At 37.9% G+C, this 21,697-nt stretch overlaps 1 protein-coding gene across 1 annotated transcript in view; it reads left to right on the forward strand.

The window, feature by feature from the left end:
• The window catches only part of col4a4 (collagen, type IV, alpha 4), a 52,083-nt gene that overhangs the window by 21,968 nt on the left and 8,418 nt on the right, over nt 1–21,697 (forward strand). The window contains exons 11-38 of the mRNA XM_072690913.1: nt 489–605; nt 714–782; nt 1,175–1,210; nt 1,935–1,997; nt 2,833–2,868; nt 3,008–3,049; nt 4,653–4,733; nt 6,111–6,173; nt 6,281–6,325; nt 6,416–6,469; nt 6,956–7,016; nt 8,259–8,363; nt 9,057–9,212; nt 9,675–9,764; nt 10,627–10,787; nt 10,975–11,047; nt 11,134–11,240; nt 11,559–11,742; nt 12,502–12,570; nt 14,247–14,354; nt 14,869–15,087; nt 15,919–16,080; nt 17,733–17,900; nt 18,791–18,934; nt 19,838–19,945; nt 20,225–20,406; nt 20,606–20,669; nt 21,108–21,182. Coding sequence (XP_072547014.1) covers nt 489–605; nt 714–782; nt 1,175–1,210; nt 1,935–1,997; nt 2,833–2,868; nt 3,008–3,049; nt 4,653–4,733; nt 6,111–6,173; nt 6,281–6,325; nt 6,416–6,469; nt 6,956–7,016; nt 8,259–8,363; nt 9,057–9,212; nt 9,675–9,764; nt 10,627–10,787; nt 10,975–11,047; nt 11,134–11,240; nt 11,559–11,742; nt 12,502–12,570; nt 14,247–14,354; nt 14,869–15,087; nt 15,919–16,080; nt 17,733–17,900; nt 18,791–18,934; nt 19,838–19,945; nt 20,225–20,406; nt 20,606–20,669; nt 21,108–21,182 — 2,842 coding nt within the window. The remainder of the gene's footprint in view (nt 1–488; nt 606–713; nt 783–1,174; nt 1,211–1,934; nt 1,998–2,832; nt 2,869–3,007; nt 3,050–4,652; nt 4,734–6,110; nt 6,174–6,280; nt 6,326–6,415; nt 6,470–6,955; nt 7,017–8,258; nt 8,364–9,056; nt 9,213–9,674; nt 9,765–10,626; nt 10,788–10,974; nt 11,048–11,133; nt 11,241–11,558; nt 11,743–12,501; nt 12,571–14,246; nt 14,355–14,868; nt 15,088–15,918; nt 16,081–17,732; nt 17,901–18,790; nt 18,935–19,837; nt 19,946–20,224; nt 20,407–20,605; nt 20,670–21,107; nt 21,183–21,697) is intronic.

A 21,697-nucleotide genomic window follows, 5' to 3' on the forward strand; every position in this document is an offset into this window, starting at 1 on the left:
ACAGAAGGTTATCAATTGTTTAGTTTGCAGCCAAGAAAAAATCCAACTTCTAACTTCAAAATTGAACTTCTGTGACGTATGTACTTTGTAAAAATGTACACCCCTGTATTTTAATGTGACAGTGCTTGTGTTCGCACATTCAGTTACTCCTGTGGAGAGGCTACAAGCTACAAGTGTTCTTATAAATATGTAAACATAGTAAAATATGCTAAAATAATCATATTTACCTGGAAAGCCAGGTTGGAAATAGTTTTTTTTTTTAACTCAGTCATTTCTTAGATTGTTGTCGCAGTGTTGGCCTCAAAAGAAGATTCAACTGGATAGGCTGGACCACTGAGTAACCAAGAGTTTCCGTATGAATGATGTATAGTGATAGTATAGTAAACGTGTTCACTGTGCTCCTGTGAAGCAACAGCACTGACATTATCTAATCATTATTGAGTCATTTCTCCTCTGACTTTTCATATCTTCTGACTTTGATTTTGCAGGGTCATCCCGGATATGGTGGTCTTCCTGGCCTTCCGGGATTAGATGGCTGTAAAGGAATCCAGGGTGACAGGGGACCCCATGGCCTTCCAGGGGAACAGTGCAGACCTGCACCAGTGGTAAGAACAGCCTGGAGTGCTCTGGTTTTCTATTCTTCCATTGCTTGAGTTATACATTGATTCAAAAATAGCTCACTTTTTATGACATGTCATTTTTACTGTGTACAGGGTTGTCAAGGAATAAAAGGACCCAAAGGAGATCCTGCATACAGATATAATTGCTATCCTGGTCCTCCTGTAAGTTGAACATCTCTTTTGGCTCTCCAAATCACTCAGTTGAAGCAAAAACATCAAGCAAAACAATGTAACAATACTTCTGGAGAACTAATAAAATTCTTCAGTCATCTGATATGTTTAATCTTTACATACTGTAAAAAGCTAAAACACTAATAAAATAAAACACAGTTTCTTAGTTTGCCCCTTCAAAACACCCAATGTGGTCTGCTTACATATCATTTTCTTAACTCACTGTATATTGCAAGAACAAACCAACACAATGTGTTTGTGTTGATCTTGGTCTTTTTGAAACAAATGTTTCAACAACAAAAAGTTATTTGTGGCAGATTGACAGTTAATAATGAAAGTAATAATTCTTTTGTGTTTTCTGTGTTTTGATCTCTGTTTGACAGGGTTGTGTTGGACCACCTGGTAAGCCTGGGCCAAAAGTAAGTTCAATAAGACATTACATGTCTTTATTTGCATTTTCTTTGGTCAGAATATGGGTGCTGGTCACATCAACTGCCTGCTCCTGGAATTTTGCCATACTACTAAGCTCAAATCCACCCTCAACTCAAATACTAGAGACAGAAATAAAACAGAAACATGTTAACCCTGGAGTCATGCTAACCGAAGCCATTTTATTTTATTTGTAGCATGTAACATTTTAAGCAGTGGTAACTATTAGCATTAACATTCCTAATTTAGCTAATTAACTAAATTGATATTTGGATTACTTGAATTGTTGAAACAATTGCCTCAGCGAGTACATATACACTACAAGCCAAAAGCAAAAACAACACTATTTTTGTTTTCCTTTTCCAATAGTTTTGTTCTATCTTAATATGTTCATTAAAGAAATATGTAGGGGTGGTCTAGCATAGTTGGTAACGACACCACAGACTGTTCTGTTCCACACTGCACCAATCCTAAAGATACATCATCTACCTGTGTAACTAACAGAGAGAGATAATAGAGACATTTGAGGTACTGTAGTTTGTATTAATCAAAAGTGAAATAAAAAAAATAACTAAACTGATATTTGGATTACTTGAATTGTTCGAGTAGGCAAAACACTGAACTGTATAGGACCAGTTAATACCACCACTAATATATTTCACTTCTTTTTTGTTATTTTGATATTAAATTATTTTGTTTTCTTGCTCTTGACAGGGAATTAATGGACCTTGTGGACAACAAGGTTCACCAGGGTTTTTTGGGGAGCCTGGAATCTCAGTAAGATGTTTTGATGATTTTCCTCACATAACCACACAATATTAAATATAAAAATAGAGATTAAATTTGGCAAGACGTTGATTGTATACAATATATAATGGGAGTGTGCACATGTACAATTCGATTGCATACAGCTGTACAATTAAAACAGGGGGGTTAAATTATTACTGTTATTATGATGATGATTATTATTATTATTATTATATTATTTTATGTAGAAAGTGTTCAAAGTATAATTTAGCATATATAAAAATTATTCCATACCCCTAAAAGACACACTAATGAATAAAAAGAATGAAAAAGAGGAATCAGATTACTCATGTAATTTCAGCATGGTTAAATACAGTTTTTTTGTGAATTTTTTTGTAAAATTCATGTATTTGCTTCATGTAAAATAAATACACTGTTAGTTAGTGCAACCATCAGACTGAGTGTAAATAATGCCTACAAACTCAATCTTCAAAAAAATATACTTCACATTTAAGTCCCTGCTAAAACTAAATAAGTCTACCTAAATAAGTTTCATATTCAGTTTCAGATGATAATTGTGGTAATATTTGGTTCTCATCAGTATCAAAATCATTGTATTAATCAAAGTAATTTATTGGAAAATAAAAACTGACACCGCCCATATAAAATCAACAACCCCACTCCTGTTTACCTGTGTTGGTTTCCAGTTATTTACTAGTTTTAAGAAAGTGGTGGTAAGGATACCGTTTTCCAGAAAACTGGTGATGTTCAGCAATGTGAATGTTCGCTACTTGCCATCCCTGTCAACCTGCCTGTCTGTCTTTCTCTCTGTTCATTATTCCACCTGTCTGTCTTTTTCCTGTAGGGTTTAGATGGTGACCCTGGTCTTAGAGGGCCTCCAGTGAGTTTTGCTTTGTTACTATTATTAATTATTTAAGTATTTTATGAATATTTTTTATAATATGAATATTCTAATAAAAAAAACACTGGTTTGAGATGATCACTTACTATAGCTAACATTATTTCCATTTTCGCTCTAGGGAGACGCAGGAAGACAAATAACTGGTCTGAAAGGTGAAGAGGTGAGATTTGGGTGGGCAGAATTGTCTCAGCGAGTACATATACACTACAAGCCAAAAGCCAAAGCAACAGTATTTTTAACAGTTTTTTTGTTTTTCTATTCCAATAATTTTGTTCTATCTTAATCTGTAATGACTATTTGGTCTTTTCCATACTGCACCAACCTTTGTAACTAACAGAGAGAACTAATAGACATTTGAGGTACTGAAGTTTGTATTTATCAAAAGTAAAATTGATTTAAAAAAAATCCAAAGTGAAAACATTTTAGAATTTTATGAGACACACTCTTATGTTTCCAAACTATTTGCTGATAGGTTTGTTATGATGTTTATCTTGGATGCCTTGGGTGCACAGTGTTTCTGGACAGCGAGCACCTCAGCAGAGAATGTTTGTTTCACCACTATTTGGGTGCCAGGATTAAGGATTCTTGATGCTTGTCTGGCATGTGTTTTGAAGGAAGGAAAGTCTGATTGATTGAAAAATATACTAATTTTGGCCATTACCATGTAATTTGTTGCAAGGCTTTGCCCATTAAGTTTAGGAATTTAAACCATAAAAAATCCATGTATTAATAAGTTAGTTAGTTGTTAAATAATTTATGTAAAAAGAATCAAAAAGTGAATGGATAAGCTGGGCTTACCCAAGAATTTATTTAAACTCGATCTGCAAGGTCCCGCTGCTTTTTTTTGGTAGGTTCATGAATAATTTGATGAGCTCTGCTCTGATTGCTGTCGTGAATCAACATACACAGAATCAACATATAGCAACACATAGCAAACAAATATTTAAAATGATTACTACCGCGAGGATAGTGCTGCCATCCTGTCACTGTGGTGTGCAGTTATCAAGCTCATTCGGGATGCTGCAATTGCACTATATCTCTTTAAAGACAGAAATGCAGTAGACCCTGAGTTCATTTTGTGTGGTCCAGTTTGTTTTCAAGGTAGTGGATGTTGGAGAGATGAAAAGATGGTAAAGCCGGTCAGCAAGAGCTGGCTTTTAGACTAGCATGTATAACTGTTGACTTTCCTCACCTTTGCTACCCATTTTGATATCAACCAGTGGCGTTAGGCAAAACATCACTTCCAACAGTCTTTCTATTTGGCAAATTTTCCCAATATCTTCTAGATACTATCCATGCACACCAGTGTTATTACGCACATACTGGCTCAGAAAACTGACTACAAGTAAGAAGCACCACGTTCTCAGGACCAAGTGGCATTTCCAGTCCTGGCATCAAACTGTGTACATTTCTGAATGAAGAGACAGCAGTGTTTACCATATATATAAGACAGGCCATCTTAGTTAATCCCCGGGGTAGGCACGGCGACGCGTACCTGACAACTTGTTGGTGCTACAGACCCTTGAGCAACTAAACAGAACTGTAAAAAGTTGAGCTTACTTAATAAACCTCATGTTCACAGATTCTTACATTAAAGTGAATACATTGAATTAAATGTGTCAATTTAAGAAATTATTTGATGGTGTGTGAAGGCTTTTTCCAGCAAACGTCCAGAGGCCTGTAGTGTACATGGGTTTGTACATATGCACGTGTTTATGTGTCTGCACAAAAGTAAACTCAAAAGTATCCGTCATGTTTCTAAGGGGGACGCAGGAGAAAAGGGCCCTCCAGGCCCCTTTGAAATAGTCGAGCCACCAGAAGAGTACTACCCTAAAGGATACAAGGTAAAAATCGATTGACTGTTATCCATGCTCTACCCACAATTGTGTTCTTTCATAAGGGTTGCTCCCCAGGATTTTTGGAAAAAATCCAAAAAATTAAAAATGGGTAATTTATCTGATTTATCCTTTTTCCTTCTTCTTGTTTTTCTGCTCTGTAGTTCTCGAGATATTTCCACTCCAGACTGTTGCAATTCGGATTTGTATTTAGCTTTTGGCTTAGAATTGTAATTTCTCTTGCCACATGGCAACAGTCTAGAAGCTATTACATATGACATACGAACATCAGCAGTACATTACCAACCATATAACAATCACCTAAAAAAAAAAAACACTTGGGACAACTCACAAACTGCTTAGCAACAGCACATCAACTGTGTCAAAAGCATAGTGACTGCCCAGAAACCTTATGGAATACTATAGCAACCACCTGGAATAACATAGTAACTGCTTAGCAACAGTATTGAACCACTAAGCAACAACCTAGTAACTGCTTAGCAAATTCATAGCAACCGCCTTGTAACTTTTGTTTTGTCACTGCACCCTTGTTAATATAGATTTATGGATGATGCATGCATGTATACATACACATTGTTTTAATGGATGCAATTATAATGTTTTTCTTTAAGGGGAGGAAAGGAATTAAAGGACAACGTGGGCCTAATGGCACGACTGTAAGTGTTTGTGTGTGCTGCATACCTAGTATCTTTTAAAAGTCTAATGTAACTATACTGTAGCAGTAAAATGGAAGCTTTAAACTAATTTTTATTGTACTTGATGCTGCTGATCTTTTAAAAACAACCAGCTGAAAAATGATGATTCAACCATTTGGCAAATGATACATATGCAGAACCTTATGGTCATAACTAATTCTAGAATTAGTAGGAATGCTGCTCACTGGTCTTATCTAGCCATGACTGGTGTAGAACTCTAACTGAGGTATCACCATGTCTAACATTCACATCAATCATTAAAATATTGGGAAAAATGTGACAGAGAGGTAACGTACCGCTACAATTAGTACAATTAAAAAATTATCTCAGAATACATAGCATGTCATATTTTAAAGCAGCTGAGGCACACAGGCGGTATGGTCAGAATCCATCAACCCAGCTTACCTTGTGTCAACAGTCCAGGCAGGTGAAGCTGATGTAATTGTGTAATAGGGGAATGATACGATAGAAAATGATACGATAGAAAATCTTTGGGATGTATTAGAACAGGAGATTTAAAGTATGACATTGAGCCTGGAAAATCTGCAGAATTTCATTATGCAGTCATGTCAACATGAAACAGAATCTCAAAGGAATAAATAATTTTTTACAATGTAGAAATGCTGTTCAAAGAGACTGAGCACTGACATTGATGTGTCTTGGTTGTCAGGGAACTGATGGGTTTCCTGGGGAAAAAGGAGAGAAAGGCATCTTGGGACTTCCAGGACCTAGAGTAAGTCTGTTTTTTTTTTATCCACACCAGGATACAGTTTTTTGCAGCATATACATAGTGCAGCAGCATCTGTATTTTACTTTTTGCGTACTCTCACTACTTCTAAGGGTGACCCTGGCTATCCTGGATTTGCTGGCAGACAAGGACTTCAGGTACAAGACAGTGTGCATGTTAAAGCATGTGTGTGCATTTCTGTGTGTGAGAGAGTAATTATAGTGTTAACTTTCTATTTGTACTTACAGGGAGAGCTTGGTGGTCTTGGTCTCCCTGGTCTTAATGGAAACAAAGGACGAAAGGTTTTCTTTTGTTTGTTTTACTCAAGATCATTTCAGAATGTTTTTGCAAACATACTTATAGGTGGTAAACTTGCACTTCATCAGCAACTGAGCTAAACTGTGTAAAACTTCACATAAATGGTGAAAATGATGAAAATGGCATGACATTTACTAGTGAAACTTATTCTGAAATCTTAATTTGGAGTGTAATACTAAATTTGAAGCAAATAATGTTGAGCATGTGTTTACAAAGATAAGATGACAGTTCAAGTGCAGTGTTGTTTGCAACATTGTAAACTAAGATCCTCATCTAGCGATAAAGGGTAAAATCATGTTATTTTATCATTTTTTCACTAAGCTGTCCCTTTAGGATTGGTACAATATTCTGTTGTATCAATGTGGACATATTTTCAATTATAGTATAATATAATAACAAAATCATATTTTCAAAGCTTTGCATTGTAGATAAGTGTTGTCACTAATAGTGTGTTTGTAAATGTGGAACAGGGATTCCCAGGAGATCCTGGTCCTCAGGGCGAGACAACATATCATTATTTAAATATAACAGGTAGGACATTCAGTGTCATCCATGTTTTGCACCTGTTCACATTTCTGCTTTTTCTGATGAACATTGTGCTCATCTTAGAATCTTACAAATCAAGAATTATTCTATTTACTAGTTATTAAAAACAAAGGATGTATTTTTGTTTTAGCAATAACTGTGATCTGTAAGAACTAAAAGAAGGATAAAAAAAACTATGTGGAATTTTGGGGGCTTGTTTAAGGGTCTGACAGGCTAGTTTATTCCTCACAAGTGACTTTTTTGCCAAATTAATTTAACAGTTAGAATGGTTAATTGATCTGTCAACATAAAAATCTTCTAAACATAATTTTCAGAAACATAAGATGTAAAAGAATAAATTTCTTCACAAAGGTCAATCTGTGTCAGCCATGAGTTGGTTCATTCTGTTAGTGGTTCATATTTTTTAAATGGTGTCTGTGTTGAAAAATAAGTGGTTCCTTGGAGCTCTAGAGGTCCATCTTTGTGACAAAGATTTGGTTGTTTGGTCGCAACGACCAGGAGTATGGTTGGAGAAATAAAGGTATTCAACTCCAAGAACACCGTACCAATTGATAAGCATGGTGGTGATAGTATCATGCTCTGGTGCTGTTTTGCTCCAAGTGGAAGTGGTGCATGTGGATGGAATAAAGAAAAAGCTAAGCAGGACAGTGACCCCAAACACATGATTGTTGTCCAATGGATAAAACATTAAGCTTTTGAAATAGCCTAACCAAAAACCTTACCATAGCCCTGTCAAAAACATGCTTGAAATTCTGCTCAATTCTGCTTAAATGTCAAATATAGAGTGTTATTAAGAAATGACTTAACAAGAACTGTGAAACTAAACTTCTTTAAGCCATTTTTGGTATTTTAAAACTTTATTTTAATAAAAATAGTAAGTATTTAAGGTAAAGTGCTTAAAATTGTAAAGAAACCTGTCTTCAACCTCTTTAATTTATCTAACTCTAGGTTTTTGGAAATCAGGTCATCTGTAATCTGCTGCTATATTGGTCATTATATGGAAAAGGAGGACAATCACCATGTACCAGGTTTAGCTTTAACTTTAGTGTTTTTTTTAAACACCATAAAAACATCCACTCTAGTGGATGGAAGTGGAACATCAGCACTGACTAACCAAACTTTAATAGAGTATTTATAGCAGGGATAAAGATTCTAGGCATTTGAGAGAAAATATTCACGCATTGAACTCTAAAATACAGTAATGTGTGATTTCGTGGTACATTTTAGGACCCAATGGAGATCCAGGAATGAGGGGGTTTTCTGGTCTCAAAGGAGACACTGGAGTGATAGGCCCGCCTGGCCCACCAGGTCCTCCAGGAATATGTGTACCAGGTACGTGCGTGAATTGGTGGTAACACTTCCTATTAATCCTATATTCATAATGATTAATAATGTCTTTATAATGTGTTATACACAATCCTCTGTAATGCCTGGCATGTGCCTATGTAATTACTCAGAAGTATGCATAGTGCTCTATTATGTGTTATGCCAAACTGGAGAGTATTCATTTGCTATTTGTTGGTGTTTGAACAACAGTTCGCAAGCTGATCGGTTTAAGAAGCGTTTCAACTGTGCTGTGATTTCGCCATAACAGCAAGTTTTTTTCACACTGTTTCACTCCGCTTAACTTCATGGCTATAATGAACCAAGAATAACATAATTGCCCTGAGCATAAAAAAACAAGAATAACCTAAAAGGAAACTAAAAGGATTAAAACAAGAAAACACATTAAAAGAAAACAAACAACAGAGATATTACGAGTGGGAAAGGAAGCTGGATGAGATAACATTAAAAAGCATTAAATACTGTTTACAGCATGGCTGTGATGAACACGACATTCTCCTTCTGCTTCATCACTGCAGTGCTGTTATTTCATGGTAACACACTCCCTTTTGTTTTCTATAGCTTTAAAATACAATGATAATAAACTTTTAATTTCTCTTTCTCTCTCTCTCTCTCTCTCTTTCTCTGTATCTCTCTCTCTCTCTCTCTCTCTCTCTCTCTCTCTCTCTCTCTCTGCTGTAGGGGACATGGGTGTCCCAGGTAATATGGGTCCTCCAGGACTAAAAGGTTGTAAAGGGGAGCCCGGACAGAGAGTGATTAAAGTCCTAACCCCTGGGGAGCCTGGGAAAGAGGGCCCTGTGGGACAAAAAGGAAAAAAGGGGCTTCCTGGAAACCCTGGTGAGTGTATCCAGGGTAGTGTAGTGTAAATAACTTGAAATAATTAAATCTTTTTATTTCTTTGTATTTTGCATTCTTCAATGCATGTACAACCTATCTAAATATTGTTCATGGCAACTGTATTTCCATACTGGCAGTGGCCTCTTTTAGCAGGAATCATGCACCCTGCCACACTGCGAAAAGGATCCACTGTTCCACTTAGTGTCAGAACCCACAGAGCTTTAGAGATCTTGTGGAGTCCATGCCTCAATGTGTCAGAGCTATTTTGATGGCACAAGGGGGACCTGTAGAGAAGTTTATTAGTTCAATTTATAGATCTGTCTTTAATTAGTAATGCATACTGTGTCGTTAGGACTGCTTTGTTAATATTTTACAAAGAGTTAAGGTTTTACATGCAAGGTGGACCAATAAGTCAAATATCAAATAATTGAAGACTAGTGTTTTGTGTCTTTTGTGATTTAGGTTACAAATGCATCCCTGGCCCAATAGGAGTTTCTGGAGAGAAAGGAGGGAGGGGCCTACCGGGACAGATTGGCAATAAAGGCAATAAAGGTGAGAATCTTTAGGTTCATACTTAGAGCAAATATAATCATATTTTTTAAGATCCTGCCTACATTGATGCAGTTGATAAACACAAACCATGGCTTTCCTGTACTTATTAGGGTCACCTTGATTCTTGTTGAATGTCGGCTGCTGTATCATTCCAAACCTTTATAAACTTGCAATCTTTACCATTAAAGCTGTTTAACAGAAAACATCAAGGAAATTATGGAATTGAACCAGTATTAAACACACACCTATGACACATTATACATAATATCTATTTTTCAAAATTATTATAGTATTAGTATTATAGCGACTGAGTGTGGCATAACACATTTACATTTTCAGAACTGGTACAGGTCAGAGATGAAACAGCTTTCAGTGGTTTATGTTGGAGGTGATAGAAGGGAGACAATGGCTCAGAATGGCTGCAGCCTATCTGCAGTACAAGATACAAATACACTCAAGAGTATATAAGGGTGGCTTATAAATGCAAAGTGTTTGGTATAGCTCTGTGAGTAGCACACCACATAGCAGACTAAGGTTCAGATATCCACCAGACAGGAACAATGCAATAACAATGCATTTATCTACCTCTGTAGCATTATTAAACAGTAAACGCTGTTACAGTGCTTTAAGTAAGAATGTCTACCAAATGCTATGCAAATGCAAAGAAAATTAAACTTAGTATGTGTCATGCAATATTACTGAGCTGGAAATTGTTATGAGTAGGTGAGGTCAAACATGTATTTAATAGTATATATAATTTTCTGTTAAGGAAGCTTTTTAAAATAGTTATGTAGACTTCTGATGTACAGACCATGGTTGCAGGGGTTCCGGTTTCATAACTGTTGTGTCTGTCATGTTTTAGGTTATGATGGTTGGTGTGCTTGCGATCCTGTTCCTGATGTTCCCGGTCCTAAAGGTTTTCCAGGTGCCCCTGGTGATCCTGGTGACCCAGGAAAGCCAGGGCCCCCTGGTCTACAAGGTGAAACTGGTTCCACTGGAGACATGGGACAGGAAGGATTACATGTGAGTATACTCACCTCATAGTGACTCACTCCAAGGCTTATTACACACTCAGGAACTACAGGGACTTTTGCAGGCCATAGGCTTTTTAAGAGGTTAAAGAGAGTTGATACTGTGGGGTTTTTTTGCACAATACTAGTGTCTTCATATCATATTTGTGTGTGTGTGTTTGTGCATGTGTGTTTTACAGGGCAGTAGAGGTTTTCCAGGTCTCAGAGGGAGGAAAGGGGAAAAAGGAGACTTGTGTGTGACAAACTGCAAGGGTATGTCATAAACATAACACTAGGCTTAGAAATACTCCCATAAATGTTTAAAACTGGAAACCTAAGTAATGCTTACTCTGTCGAAGGCATAAAGGGAGCTTTTGGCCTAGTTGGACCATCTGGTCAGCGTGGATTTCCAGGCAAGCAAGGGGAAAATGGACAACCTGGTCCTCCTGGAGATACTGGTCCAGAGGTCAGTCTTCAAAGGATTTCAGAGAAGGAGTTATGTAGCTAAACGTGGTAATGTTTAACTGTGATAAATTATTAGATCTAGTCTGTGTCCGTGGCTTGGTGCCTTTGGGGGTTGAACCGTGCACATAAACATGGGTCAATTGATGAGTTGATACATCACTAGAGAATAATTGGATCGATAGATACATAGATAGGATACTTGTCTATGTGGGTTAATTATTTATAAATAGTAAAGATCTCTGTCTAGGTGTTCTGAATGATGTAAGGTCATCTTTCACATTGAATGACTGGCTATTCCTTTTGCTATTCCCTTTTTCAGGGTGATAGTTTTTCGGGTTGCCCTGGTGAAAGAGGGTTTCCAGGTAACCCTGGATTTAAGGGTCCGAACGGTGTAACTGGACCACAAGGCAGAGGAGTGCCTGGACCAATTGGTCAACGAGGGAAAATAGGGGACCCAGGACCCCAAGGACAGAAAGGAGTTAAAGGGCTTAAAGGAGTTCAAGGTTAGAAGGCAACCAGTACATTTTTTTTGTAATCCCAGGACTGTAAACAATGCCTGATTTTTTTTCAAGCTTATTGTACAACCTGGGTGAAACTACATACTCACCTAAAAGGAATGCAGTGGCATCACTTTTGGTTACAAAGATCCTTTTAATTGAGTGTGTTAAGTGCTTCTTTAGGTGGATTTTCCCTGCAGTTTAGCACAAAAAAGCCTAAGGCTGCTAATTTCATAAATCCCATTTGTTCTATAGGCATGCAAACTGAGGACAAATAAATAGAAGTCATATTATCAAACGATTTTAAAATATATATCTCACTATTATTATTGCTAGTTGTAGTAGTAGTAGTTTGACAACATAGTCAGTAATATAGCTTATATAATAATTCATTATTATAAATTTATATATACAGTCTAATGCAGGTTTGGGCACTCCTGGTCAAATTACATACAAATTTTCACTTAGAACTATCAAATTTGTTTACTGTAAATCCAGTCAAAAATACTAATAGTAAATGTGGCATAATGTAGTTTTTATTTAGTTTTAAGGTGGTCATATGTGTGTATATTTGTACAACTGATAACGTTTAGTTCGAATCAATGTATAAGGTTCAACTGTTCACGCTTTTTTTTTTTCTTTGAACTCATTCATTAGGTTTTAGTTTATAACACTTTTCTTAGGTCCCTAGTTTGTTGGTTCGCTATTCACTAAAATTGATTGCTTTCGACAAATTTACCAGAGGTCATCTTGCTCCCTGCATAGGTGATACAGTGCCCTGTATGCCTAGCAAACCTGGAGACCCTGGACCTAAGGGAGAGCCGGGTGACAAAGGTAACTATAACATGTCCTATGTACAGTGGGGAAAAAAGTATTTAGTCAGTCACCAATTGTGCAAGTTCTCCCACTTAAAAAGATGAGAGAGGCCTATAATTGACATCATAGGTAGACCTCAACTATGAGAGACAAAATGAAAAAAAAATTCTGAAAATCACATTGTCTGATTTTTAAAGAATTTATTTGCAAATAATGGTGGAAAATAAGTATTTGGTCACCTACACACAAGCAAGATTTCTGGCTGTCACAGACCTGTAACTTCTTTAAGAGGCTTCTCTGTCCTCCACTCATTACCTGTATTAATGGCACCTGGTTGAACTCGGTAACAGTATAAAAGACACCTGCCCACAACCTCAAACAGTCACACTCCAAACTCCACTATGGTGAAGACCAAAGAGCTGTCGAAGGACACCAGAAACAAAATTGTAGGCCTGCACCAGGCTGGGAAGACTGAATCTGCAATAGGCAAGCAGCTTGGTGTGAAGAAATCTACTTTGGGAGCAATAATCAGAAAATAGGAGACCTACAAGACCACTGCTAATCTCCCTCGATCAGGGGCTCCACGCAAGATCTCTGCCAGTGGGATCAAAATGATCACAAGAACGATGAGCAAAAATCCCAGAACCACACAGGGGGACCTAGTGAATGATCTGCAGAAAGCTGGGACCAATATTACAAAGGCTACCGTCAGTAACACACTACGCCGCCAGGGACTCAGATCTTGCAGTGCCAGACGTGTTCCTCTGCTTAAGCCAGTACATATCCGGGTGTGTCTGAAGTTCGCTAGAGAGTATTTGGATGTTCTGGAAGAGTATTGGGAGAATGTCTTATGGTCAGATGAAACCAAAGTAGAACTGTTTGGTACAAACACAACTCGTTGGAGAGTGAATGCTGAGTTGCATCCAAAGAACACCATACCAACTGTGAAGCATGGGGGTGGCAACATCATGCTTTGGGGCTGTTTCTCTGCAAAGGGACTAGGACGACTGGTCCGTGTACATGAAAGAATGAATGGGGCCATGTATTGTGAGATTTTGAGTGCAAACCTCCTTCAGTCAGCAAGGGCATTGAAGATGAAACGTGGCTGGGTCTTTCAGCATGACAATGATCCCAAGCACAGCCAGGGCAACAAAGGAGTGGCTTCGTAAGAAGCATTTTAAGGTCCTGGAGTGGCCTAGCCAGTCTCCAGATCTCAACTCCATAGAAAACCTTTGGAGGGAGTTGAAAGTCTGTGTTGCCCGCCAACAGCCCCAAAACATCACTGCTCTAGAGGAGATATGCATGGAGGAATGGGCCAACATACCAGCAACGATGTGTGCCAACCTTGTGAAGACTTAAAGAAAACGTTTTTTTTTTTCTCATTTTGTCTCTCATCATCTCATCAATTACAGGCCTCTCTCATCTTTTTAAGTGGGAGAACTTGCACAATTGGTGACTGACTAAATACTTTTATTCCCCACCGTAAGTTGTCACAGTCATTACATTACAAAATTACTTTTACATTCAGCTTCCACAAATCGACAGTGTAGATTTTCCCCTTCCCATAGATTTCCCTACTCAGTGCAATAAGTTACAAGAGGAATTCTTTATTTTAAACAATACCAATACCAATCAACAAAAATAACAATGATGTTTAAATAATAAAGGTGTTTGAATGTGTAAATTCTGTCCAGGTTTTCAAGGAGAGAACGGTATTCCAGGCCCATGTGGGCCTAAAGGCCGACCAGGACCAAAGGGACAAATTGGCAACGTGGGTGAACCAGGTCCAGATGGCCCAGCAGGTAGAGAAAAGCCACATTTTCACAATTTGTGAGTCAGGGAGATGTGCCAAAATCACAAAAGGGCTTTGCATAATTTGTCTGCAATGATTTCAGCTCCAAACTAAACTGTTAGTTTTTAGAACAATAGGATAATAGGTGGTAAAGGCAACATTGTAGACATTGTGAAGCATTTAATGAAAAGAAACATGTGAAAGTGCCGACAAGAATCCTTTACCGGTTAGGTAAACAAGACTTACATATCTGCCAGTAAAGGAAACGGACAGATCATGTTGACTAGTAGTGGTGGACATCACTTTATCTCTGATCATCTCATTCCGATTGATTCATGATTCAATTGCCATAAATTTTTATTTAGTCATCTTCTTACCTTTAAATCTCTCAGCTCTCTAGCTGCTAAAACTGGAGATGAGTTGATATTTCAGCACCATGGACAGCACACAACTGTATTATTACTATGATTGTGAAGTGGTGGATCTACCTGTCATTTCTCAACTAATCAGTCCTTTTTTGACAGGGTCTCCTGGTTTTGTGGGTGACCCAGGAGACACTGGTCCTGATGGCTATAGTTATGGTGGACAGGCTGGGACACCTGGCAGTCGTGGACCCCCAGGATTAAAAGGATCAACTGGAAATTCATTTGCAGGAGCTCCAGGGCCAATGGGTGTCAATGGATTCAGTGGACGCACAGGGTCCAAAGGAGTCCCTGGACCCCCAGGACCAATGGGTAGTGAAGGTAAGAGTGTAAAGTAAAAGTTGTTTTTTTTGGGGGCCTTATTTCATTCCCCCTTAGAAAAAAGAAAAGAAAATCAAAGAAATCATATGACCTGTGGACCCTGTGGACTAAGTACTAGAAGAGTTCAGAAACAATGACTGCTTTAAAGTGGTAGTTTAGACAAAAAGTCACAGAAAACATTATTAATATATAAGTATTGTGTATGACAATGCAGAAACAAAGGATTATGTACAATATTTCATACATCTTTTGCTTTCTGTCCTGCTACCCTGCATGTCTCAGTAAACCCTGTCTCCGCACGGTTGTTGTCAATCCCCTAACATGTTATTTTTTTAAAGTGCTGAGTGGAGAGACCCACTGATATGTGGGTGGATTTGCTCTTTAAAGTATTAAAATGTGCCACTAACTCACCAGATTATAGTTCATACGTTTATTGCAACAAGACTGCAAAATCCAGATCAATTTGTGAGAATCATGGTCATTTCCAAATAAAGAAACCAAAACAGCCTTGAAAAACAGTTGAACAACAACCATGTAAAAGTAGGTATTACTTAGGTATTTCTTAGGTATGTATTTGTGTAGTAAAATTGTATTATTCCCACCTGGAACAGAACGGAAATGCTCTCTAAGGCAAAGGTATAATAATAGGAATTTCTCAGGCTTCAAATATACAGTATAACTACACAAATGAAGATTACAAATGATCACTCACTGTTATGTGTACCTTTGCGGTTTGTGAGGCAGGCTTTAGGATGGTTTAACATAAGCAATGTACTTACCAAGAGTGAGAGATTAGAAAGATATTACATGGTGTATGTTTATGCTGCACAGGCACTCCTGGTGTACCTGGAACTAAAGGTAGAAAAGGAGAGCCTGGATCTAATGGACAGCCTGGGGCAATGGGGTGTATTGGGCCATCTCCAAAACAGTGTGACAGTGGACCAGATGGCCCAGTGGGGGACAAAGGACCCTCTGGCAGCCTAGGAAATCCAGGTGAGGAGGCTGGTTTCATTAATCAAATGCACTGTAATTAAATAATGATCTGTTTATAGAAATAGAAATATTACATTCTAAAATTGCCTTCAAAGTATGCCTATGATTTTTACCCTTTGACTCGAAACACACTTACAGAGAAGAGATCATTCAACATAATCAAACCTGACATCTCACCGCAGTTACTTTTGACTTTCCGTGACTAGCATATGAAGTGTATTCCTATCCACCTGCTGTAATGTGGTGCACACCTACAGCGGGATTTGAACCCAGGTCTCCGTGTTGACAGAAAACAGAAACGAGAAATAAAGCCACCCGGGATTTGAACCCAGGCCCCCACGTCACGAGACCGACGTGCTGCTGCTTCACCAAAGCGGCCAACAAACAAAACTTAAAAGGGGTGGATTTAATAAACAAAGCAGATGTCGCGTCTAATGCGGGAAAAAGGCAGGAAAACAAACAAAGGATGCCAGGGGAGAATGCTGGCTGCCCCGAAAAGCTTGAGGAAAAAATGGAAACTAAGGGCAAAAGGATCTCCCAAAAGAAACCAGAGAACTGAGAAGTTACAGGGAAGGCAGACACTCCTGCCTTCCTCTGCTAAACAAGTGTATGTGTGCTAACCCGCACACACACACAAACACACACACCAGGGAAGGCAGACACTCCTGCCTTCCTCTGCTAAACGAATGTATGTGTGCTAACCCGCACACACACACACACACACACATACACACACACTGCACAGACACAGGGAACTTGAGGGGAAACTTGGGGTTCACACAGAGGGAATCAAACTCGGGAGAAACACATGAAGGAGAGTGACACCCACTCAGCCTTCGGCTCGGGAATGTGGCTGATACACGCACTCAACCAGAGGCAAAGATCCAGCAGCGGGGCAACTGGATCTGAGTGCTTATATAGCCTACTGCCCAGGTGTAAATTACTGGCTGGCGTGACTCCTGGTGGCAGGAGGAGGCCTTGCCATAGAGCTACCCTTTACATCTGTATTCTTGTTTATAAAGACAGTTAGCAAGTTTGGACCATGTCATCAGCATGTGATAATACTGGAGGAGAGTGTAAGAAAGGGGGAGGCAAGAATGAGATATGACAAAGGGAAAGGGAAAGGGAGCAGACGAGGTGGTGATGGATTGAGAAAACTTTGTTGTGAACATGTGAACAAGGTAGGGATAAAATAGGACGTTGATAGGATGTTGTCATGTTCCTTCTCCCAAAATTCCAAAGTTATTTCACAACTCCACTTTGTGACACAGTTTAACAATTTTTGGATGTTTTACATATCAAATACATGCAACAGCATAATTGAAAAATCACTTTATTGACAGCAAAGAGTAGATTAACCATCAGACATGATAGGTTCCATCTGCTCTTTACTGTTAAAAATCTGATTTTTCATGCCGTTTACCGCATGTATTTGATATGTTGATATGATGAAGATTTATTAACATTGTTGTTGGTTGACAGAAGATTTATACAAGTTAAATGAGGCATTGGCAAATTCTGAGAATGGATCACCAGCAAGACATTCAGTTCAAAGGGGTAACCACTAACTGTTAAAATTATTTTGACCAGATATGATCTGAATGCTTACATCTTTGCTTGCGTGTGTCTGTGCCTATGTCGGTGTGCTTTAGGTTACAATGGTGAGAAAGGATTTATTGGTCAGCCTGGCCCCACAGGAAAGGGACCCAAAGGTATTTCAGGAAATTGTGGTCCCCCTGGTCTTCAGGGACCCGCTGGTATTCAGGGGTCCCCTGGACCAGCTGGTGATAATGGAATTCCTGGTGCTGATGGACTGAAGGGTAAGAATGCTGAACTGAACTGACTTAAAATTCTTTTAAAAATTCTAATTAGAATCAAATACAGAAATGTAATCGTAATCCTCCAACAGATGCGTTTTTGCTAAGAATGAATGCATTTTGCACAGAGCAAGTCATAACAGATAGCCTGTTTCTTTCTCTACCAGAATTTGATGATACATCAATGTCGTACATTCATTACACAGGCAATATTAATTTCTCAATTGGAAATAAATATTCTAACTGGCTTAGCCCTGCAATAACTCAATAATTTTGTTTGTTCAATGTCCACAAAACATTTTTTACTTTAAAGGTGGTTTCTGATTTGTTGACAGACAACTGAGGTTTTTTGTTTTCTACCACTTTGAGGATTGTTCTGGCATCAGCAGTTAATGACTTGGCTTTAGTCTCATCTTTCAGCCTCATAATAGGTTATTTGACTTTTATTGGGGCAGCTCTTGCCCTCATGTTAAATAATAATGCAAAAACTTGCCAAACATTATGATGCCCTGAAATGAAGTGGGCTTTGTAAAAAGTGTTGGAATTCTAAAGGTGAATCCATAATGAAGGCCAAAAAACTTAAATTGAAATGGAATTGAATTGAAAAAATGAAATTGAATTAAAATTTGCGCATTGTGGCAGGAGGAGCATATCCAACATGTGTCAAAGTGTGTCTTTGTACAAAAAAATGATGCAGGGCACTGTAGCTAGCTTGTAAATACAATATAAAGCAAATACTTAAACAAACAGGTTTTCTAAGGAGATTCACAAGATTCACCAAAAAAATCATATATTTTTGGTAGGAAAAGAAGTAAAATGCATCTGATAAACATTATATTATATTTTATTATATTTTGTATGGGTAAATTGTTATATGATGTGATATTGCTCAGGTTTGCCTGGACCTTCTGGTAGGGATGGTCCACCTGGTGGTTCGGGTATGACTGGAAATCCAGGTCTTCCTGGCTTAAAAGGTGAAAAGGGGATGGATGGGAGGACAGGCTTTCCAGGGGAAAATGGTCTCAAAGGAGAGAAAGGTACTTCATTAAACACTGCAATACATTTTTTAAGTTCAATATACTTATAATTAAGTATATAATAAAAAAAATATATATACACTATATTTCTGGATGTTTGTGGACACCCCTTCTAATGAATGCATTCCAATACTTTAAGTTGCACCTATTGCTGACATAGATGTACAAATGCACACACACACACACACACACAGCTTGTGTAGTCCCTGTAGAGAAGAATTGACAATAGAAAATTCATGATTGAGCAAATAATCATGAACCTATTGGCACCAAAGCCCCCACAATTGAGCTATGAAGCAGTGGAACTTTGTTCTCTGGACCAATTGTGCTCCATCCAATATGTTTGAGCTGAGATGGGGAGTTGGGGATAAGGTGAAGTGTTGATCATCCAAAACCTTGATCTTACTAACGCTCCTGTCACTGATCCACACAGCAATGCTCCAAATCTGTTAGAAAGCCTTTTTTTATTTCAGAAGAAACAATAAATGAGCAGGTGTCCCAATAATTGTGTCCATATAATGTATATCTGTCATGCAAATATCTTGTATCTCCAAATTGGCAGTTTGACATAAGAACAAACATTTGCCTTTAGTGAAAGTTAGTGTACAAAAATTAATTGCTTTGTATTGGCATTAATCCTGTTATTTTACTCACAATGTAAATAACATTGTTATAAAAATTCACATTGTTATTCACATTATGTAAGAAAGTATAACAAAGTTGCGGCATCACACAAAAAAACTTGTATCTCCGTTTTTCGTTTTTCAAGGTTTTGTTTTAACAAGGCTATATGACTATTTTGCCAGTGGTTATAGGTCCACAATGTTGAGCAGTGGTAGGCCAGAGGAGAGAAGGACGCAAGTAAAAGAATGTCAGTTGGTGCAAGTGTTGTGTTTCCTTCAGGTGAGCCAGGTGTTCCTGGGCCCTTAGGCGAAACTGAAACGATTCCGATAAAAGGGGAAATAGGACCAAAAGGACCCCCAGGATTGAACGGCTTCACTGGAACCAGAGGTGAAAATCACATAATTTTATATATATGTAATGTTCATGTATTAAATATTTAAGTGTGCTGTGTGTAAGAATTAGACAAATTGTAATTTAAAAGGTATCAGGAACTTTTTTATTTTTTTAAAGGAATGGATCAAAAGGCTTAAAAACTTAATAAATAGAAAACATTATACTGTGATACATGTGCACAATATAGTTATGCTTTTAGTAGTTGGAGTACCATTCAGCACTCAGCACAGAAGATCAAGAAATATTGTCAAGTATGTAATTTTCCCACTTTAGGTGATAAAGGTGTCCAGGGAGAAAAGGGTTTAGATGGGTACCCTGGGGAATATGGACCTCCAGGGTTTGAGAGTGGCCCTCGGGGGCCACCGGGTACACCTGGAAAACCTAGTGAGCCAGGAGTACCTGGGCCACGAGGACCAAGAGGCATCATAGGATTCCCTGGAATGACTGGAGATTTAGTAAGTAACGCACACACAATTCAAACCCAGTGTTGTTTTTTAATCAGTTTATCTTTAAGCATGTCTGCAAAACCAGTGTGTAAATATGCATCAATAATAAACAGTGAGTAATAATAATGGACTGGCATTATTCATGAATGTATTCACATTCATATTGCTGCCACATACTGACTTGCTTTAAATGTGTCTTCATCATCAGGGAGACCCAGGGTTGAATGGGTTACCTGGAAAACCGGGTGCCTATGGACTTGATGGACCTAAAGGTAAAATGAACCAAAGCATTTTCCACCGCACAGCACTGCCACAAACATACATGCTCTCATACAAAATCATAAAGCCATACAAAATCTCATGGACATGGGTTCATATATATATTACATGGCCAAAAGTTGACATACAAACATTACATCCATCTGAGCTTTTTGAACACTTCATTCCAAAGCAAATGTATTAGATATGGGGATGTTCTTATCTTATTAAACAGCTTCCACTTTGCTGGGAATTACTGATATCAAAAAATAGCCCCAATAGTTTGTATAGACGTCCCTGTAGTTAGTAAATAGTGTAATAAGCTTTGCTGCTTTAAGGGGTTAAATAATCATCTCAATTCTCAGCCATTACAATAATCAATCCATGCATACATATCACACATTTTCCTTCAAATGCCCTTGTTTTTCTAAGTAGTTAATATTCTTGTCTAGGTAATAAAGGAGATTCTGTAAGTGTACCTGGAGTTCCAGGTGTGAAAGGCTCACGTGGAGATGATGGCAACACAGGCAAGTGCAGAACGAAAAGCATCTGTTTGAATACTCTTAAAAACATTCCAAAGTCCAGTGCTATATTTAGATCCCAGCTTTTATTTGAATAAACCTTTGCATTATGTGAAGATTTATGCACACATAAATATAAGTGAGTGATTCTTCTCAGAAGCGATGTTTGTTTTTTGTCTGTATATGTTTGTCACTCATACACATAAACATCAGTTGTCTGTAATTAGTTTTGGCGTGTTTCTCAGAAACAAGTTCTCGAAAGATTACTTCTATAAATGTGTGTCTCTCGTTCTTTGCATGTCATTGTATGTTACTGTATGTCATTAAATCTTTGGTGTATCTTTGGTGTAATTTGATATGAACTATTTCTTACTCATTGCTCACAGATATAAGTGGAGAAATTTTAGTCAATATTTGCATTATTTATTTTCATGTGGAATATGTGGTGTTTGATTATAATTTAGATGTTGTTGTTTTAATAGTTAAAATGTTGCTAAAGAAAGAAAGAACAGTTCGATTTG

The sequence above is a fragment of the Salminus brasiliensis genome, chromosome 11 (assembly GCF_030463535.1).
Source record: "Salminus brasiliensis chromosome 11, fSalBra1.hap2, whole genome shotgun sequence".
NCBI lineage: Eukaryota > Metazoa > Chordata > Actinopteri > Characiformes > Bryconidae > Salminus > Salminus brasiliensis.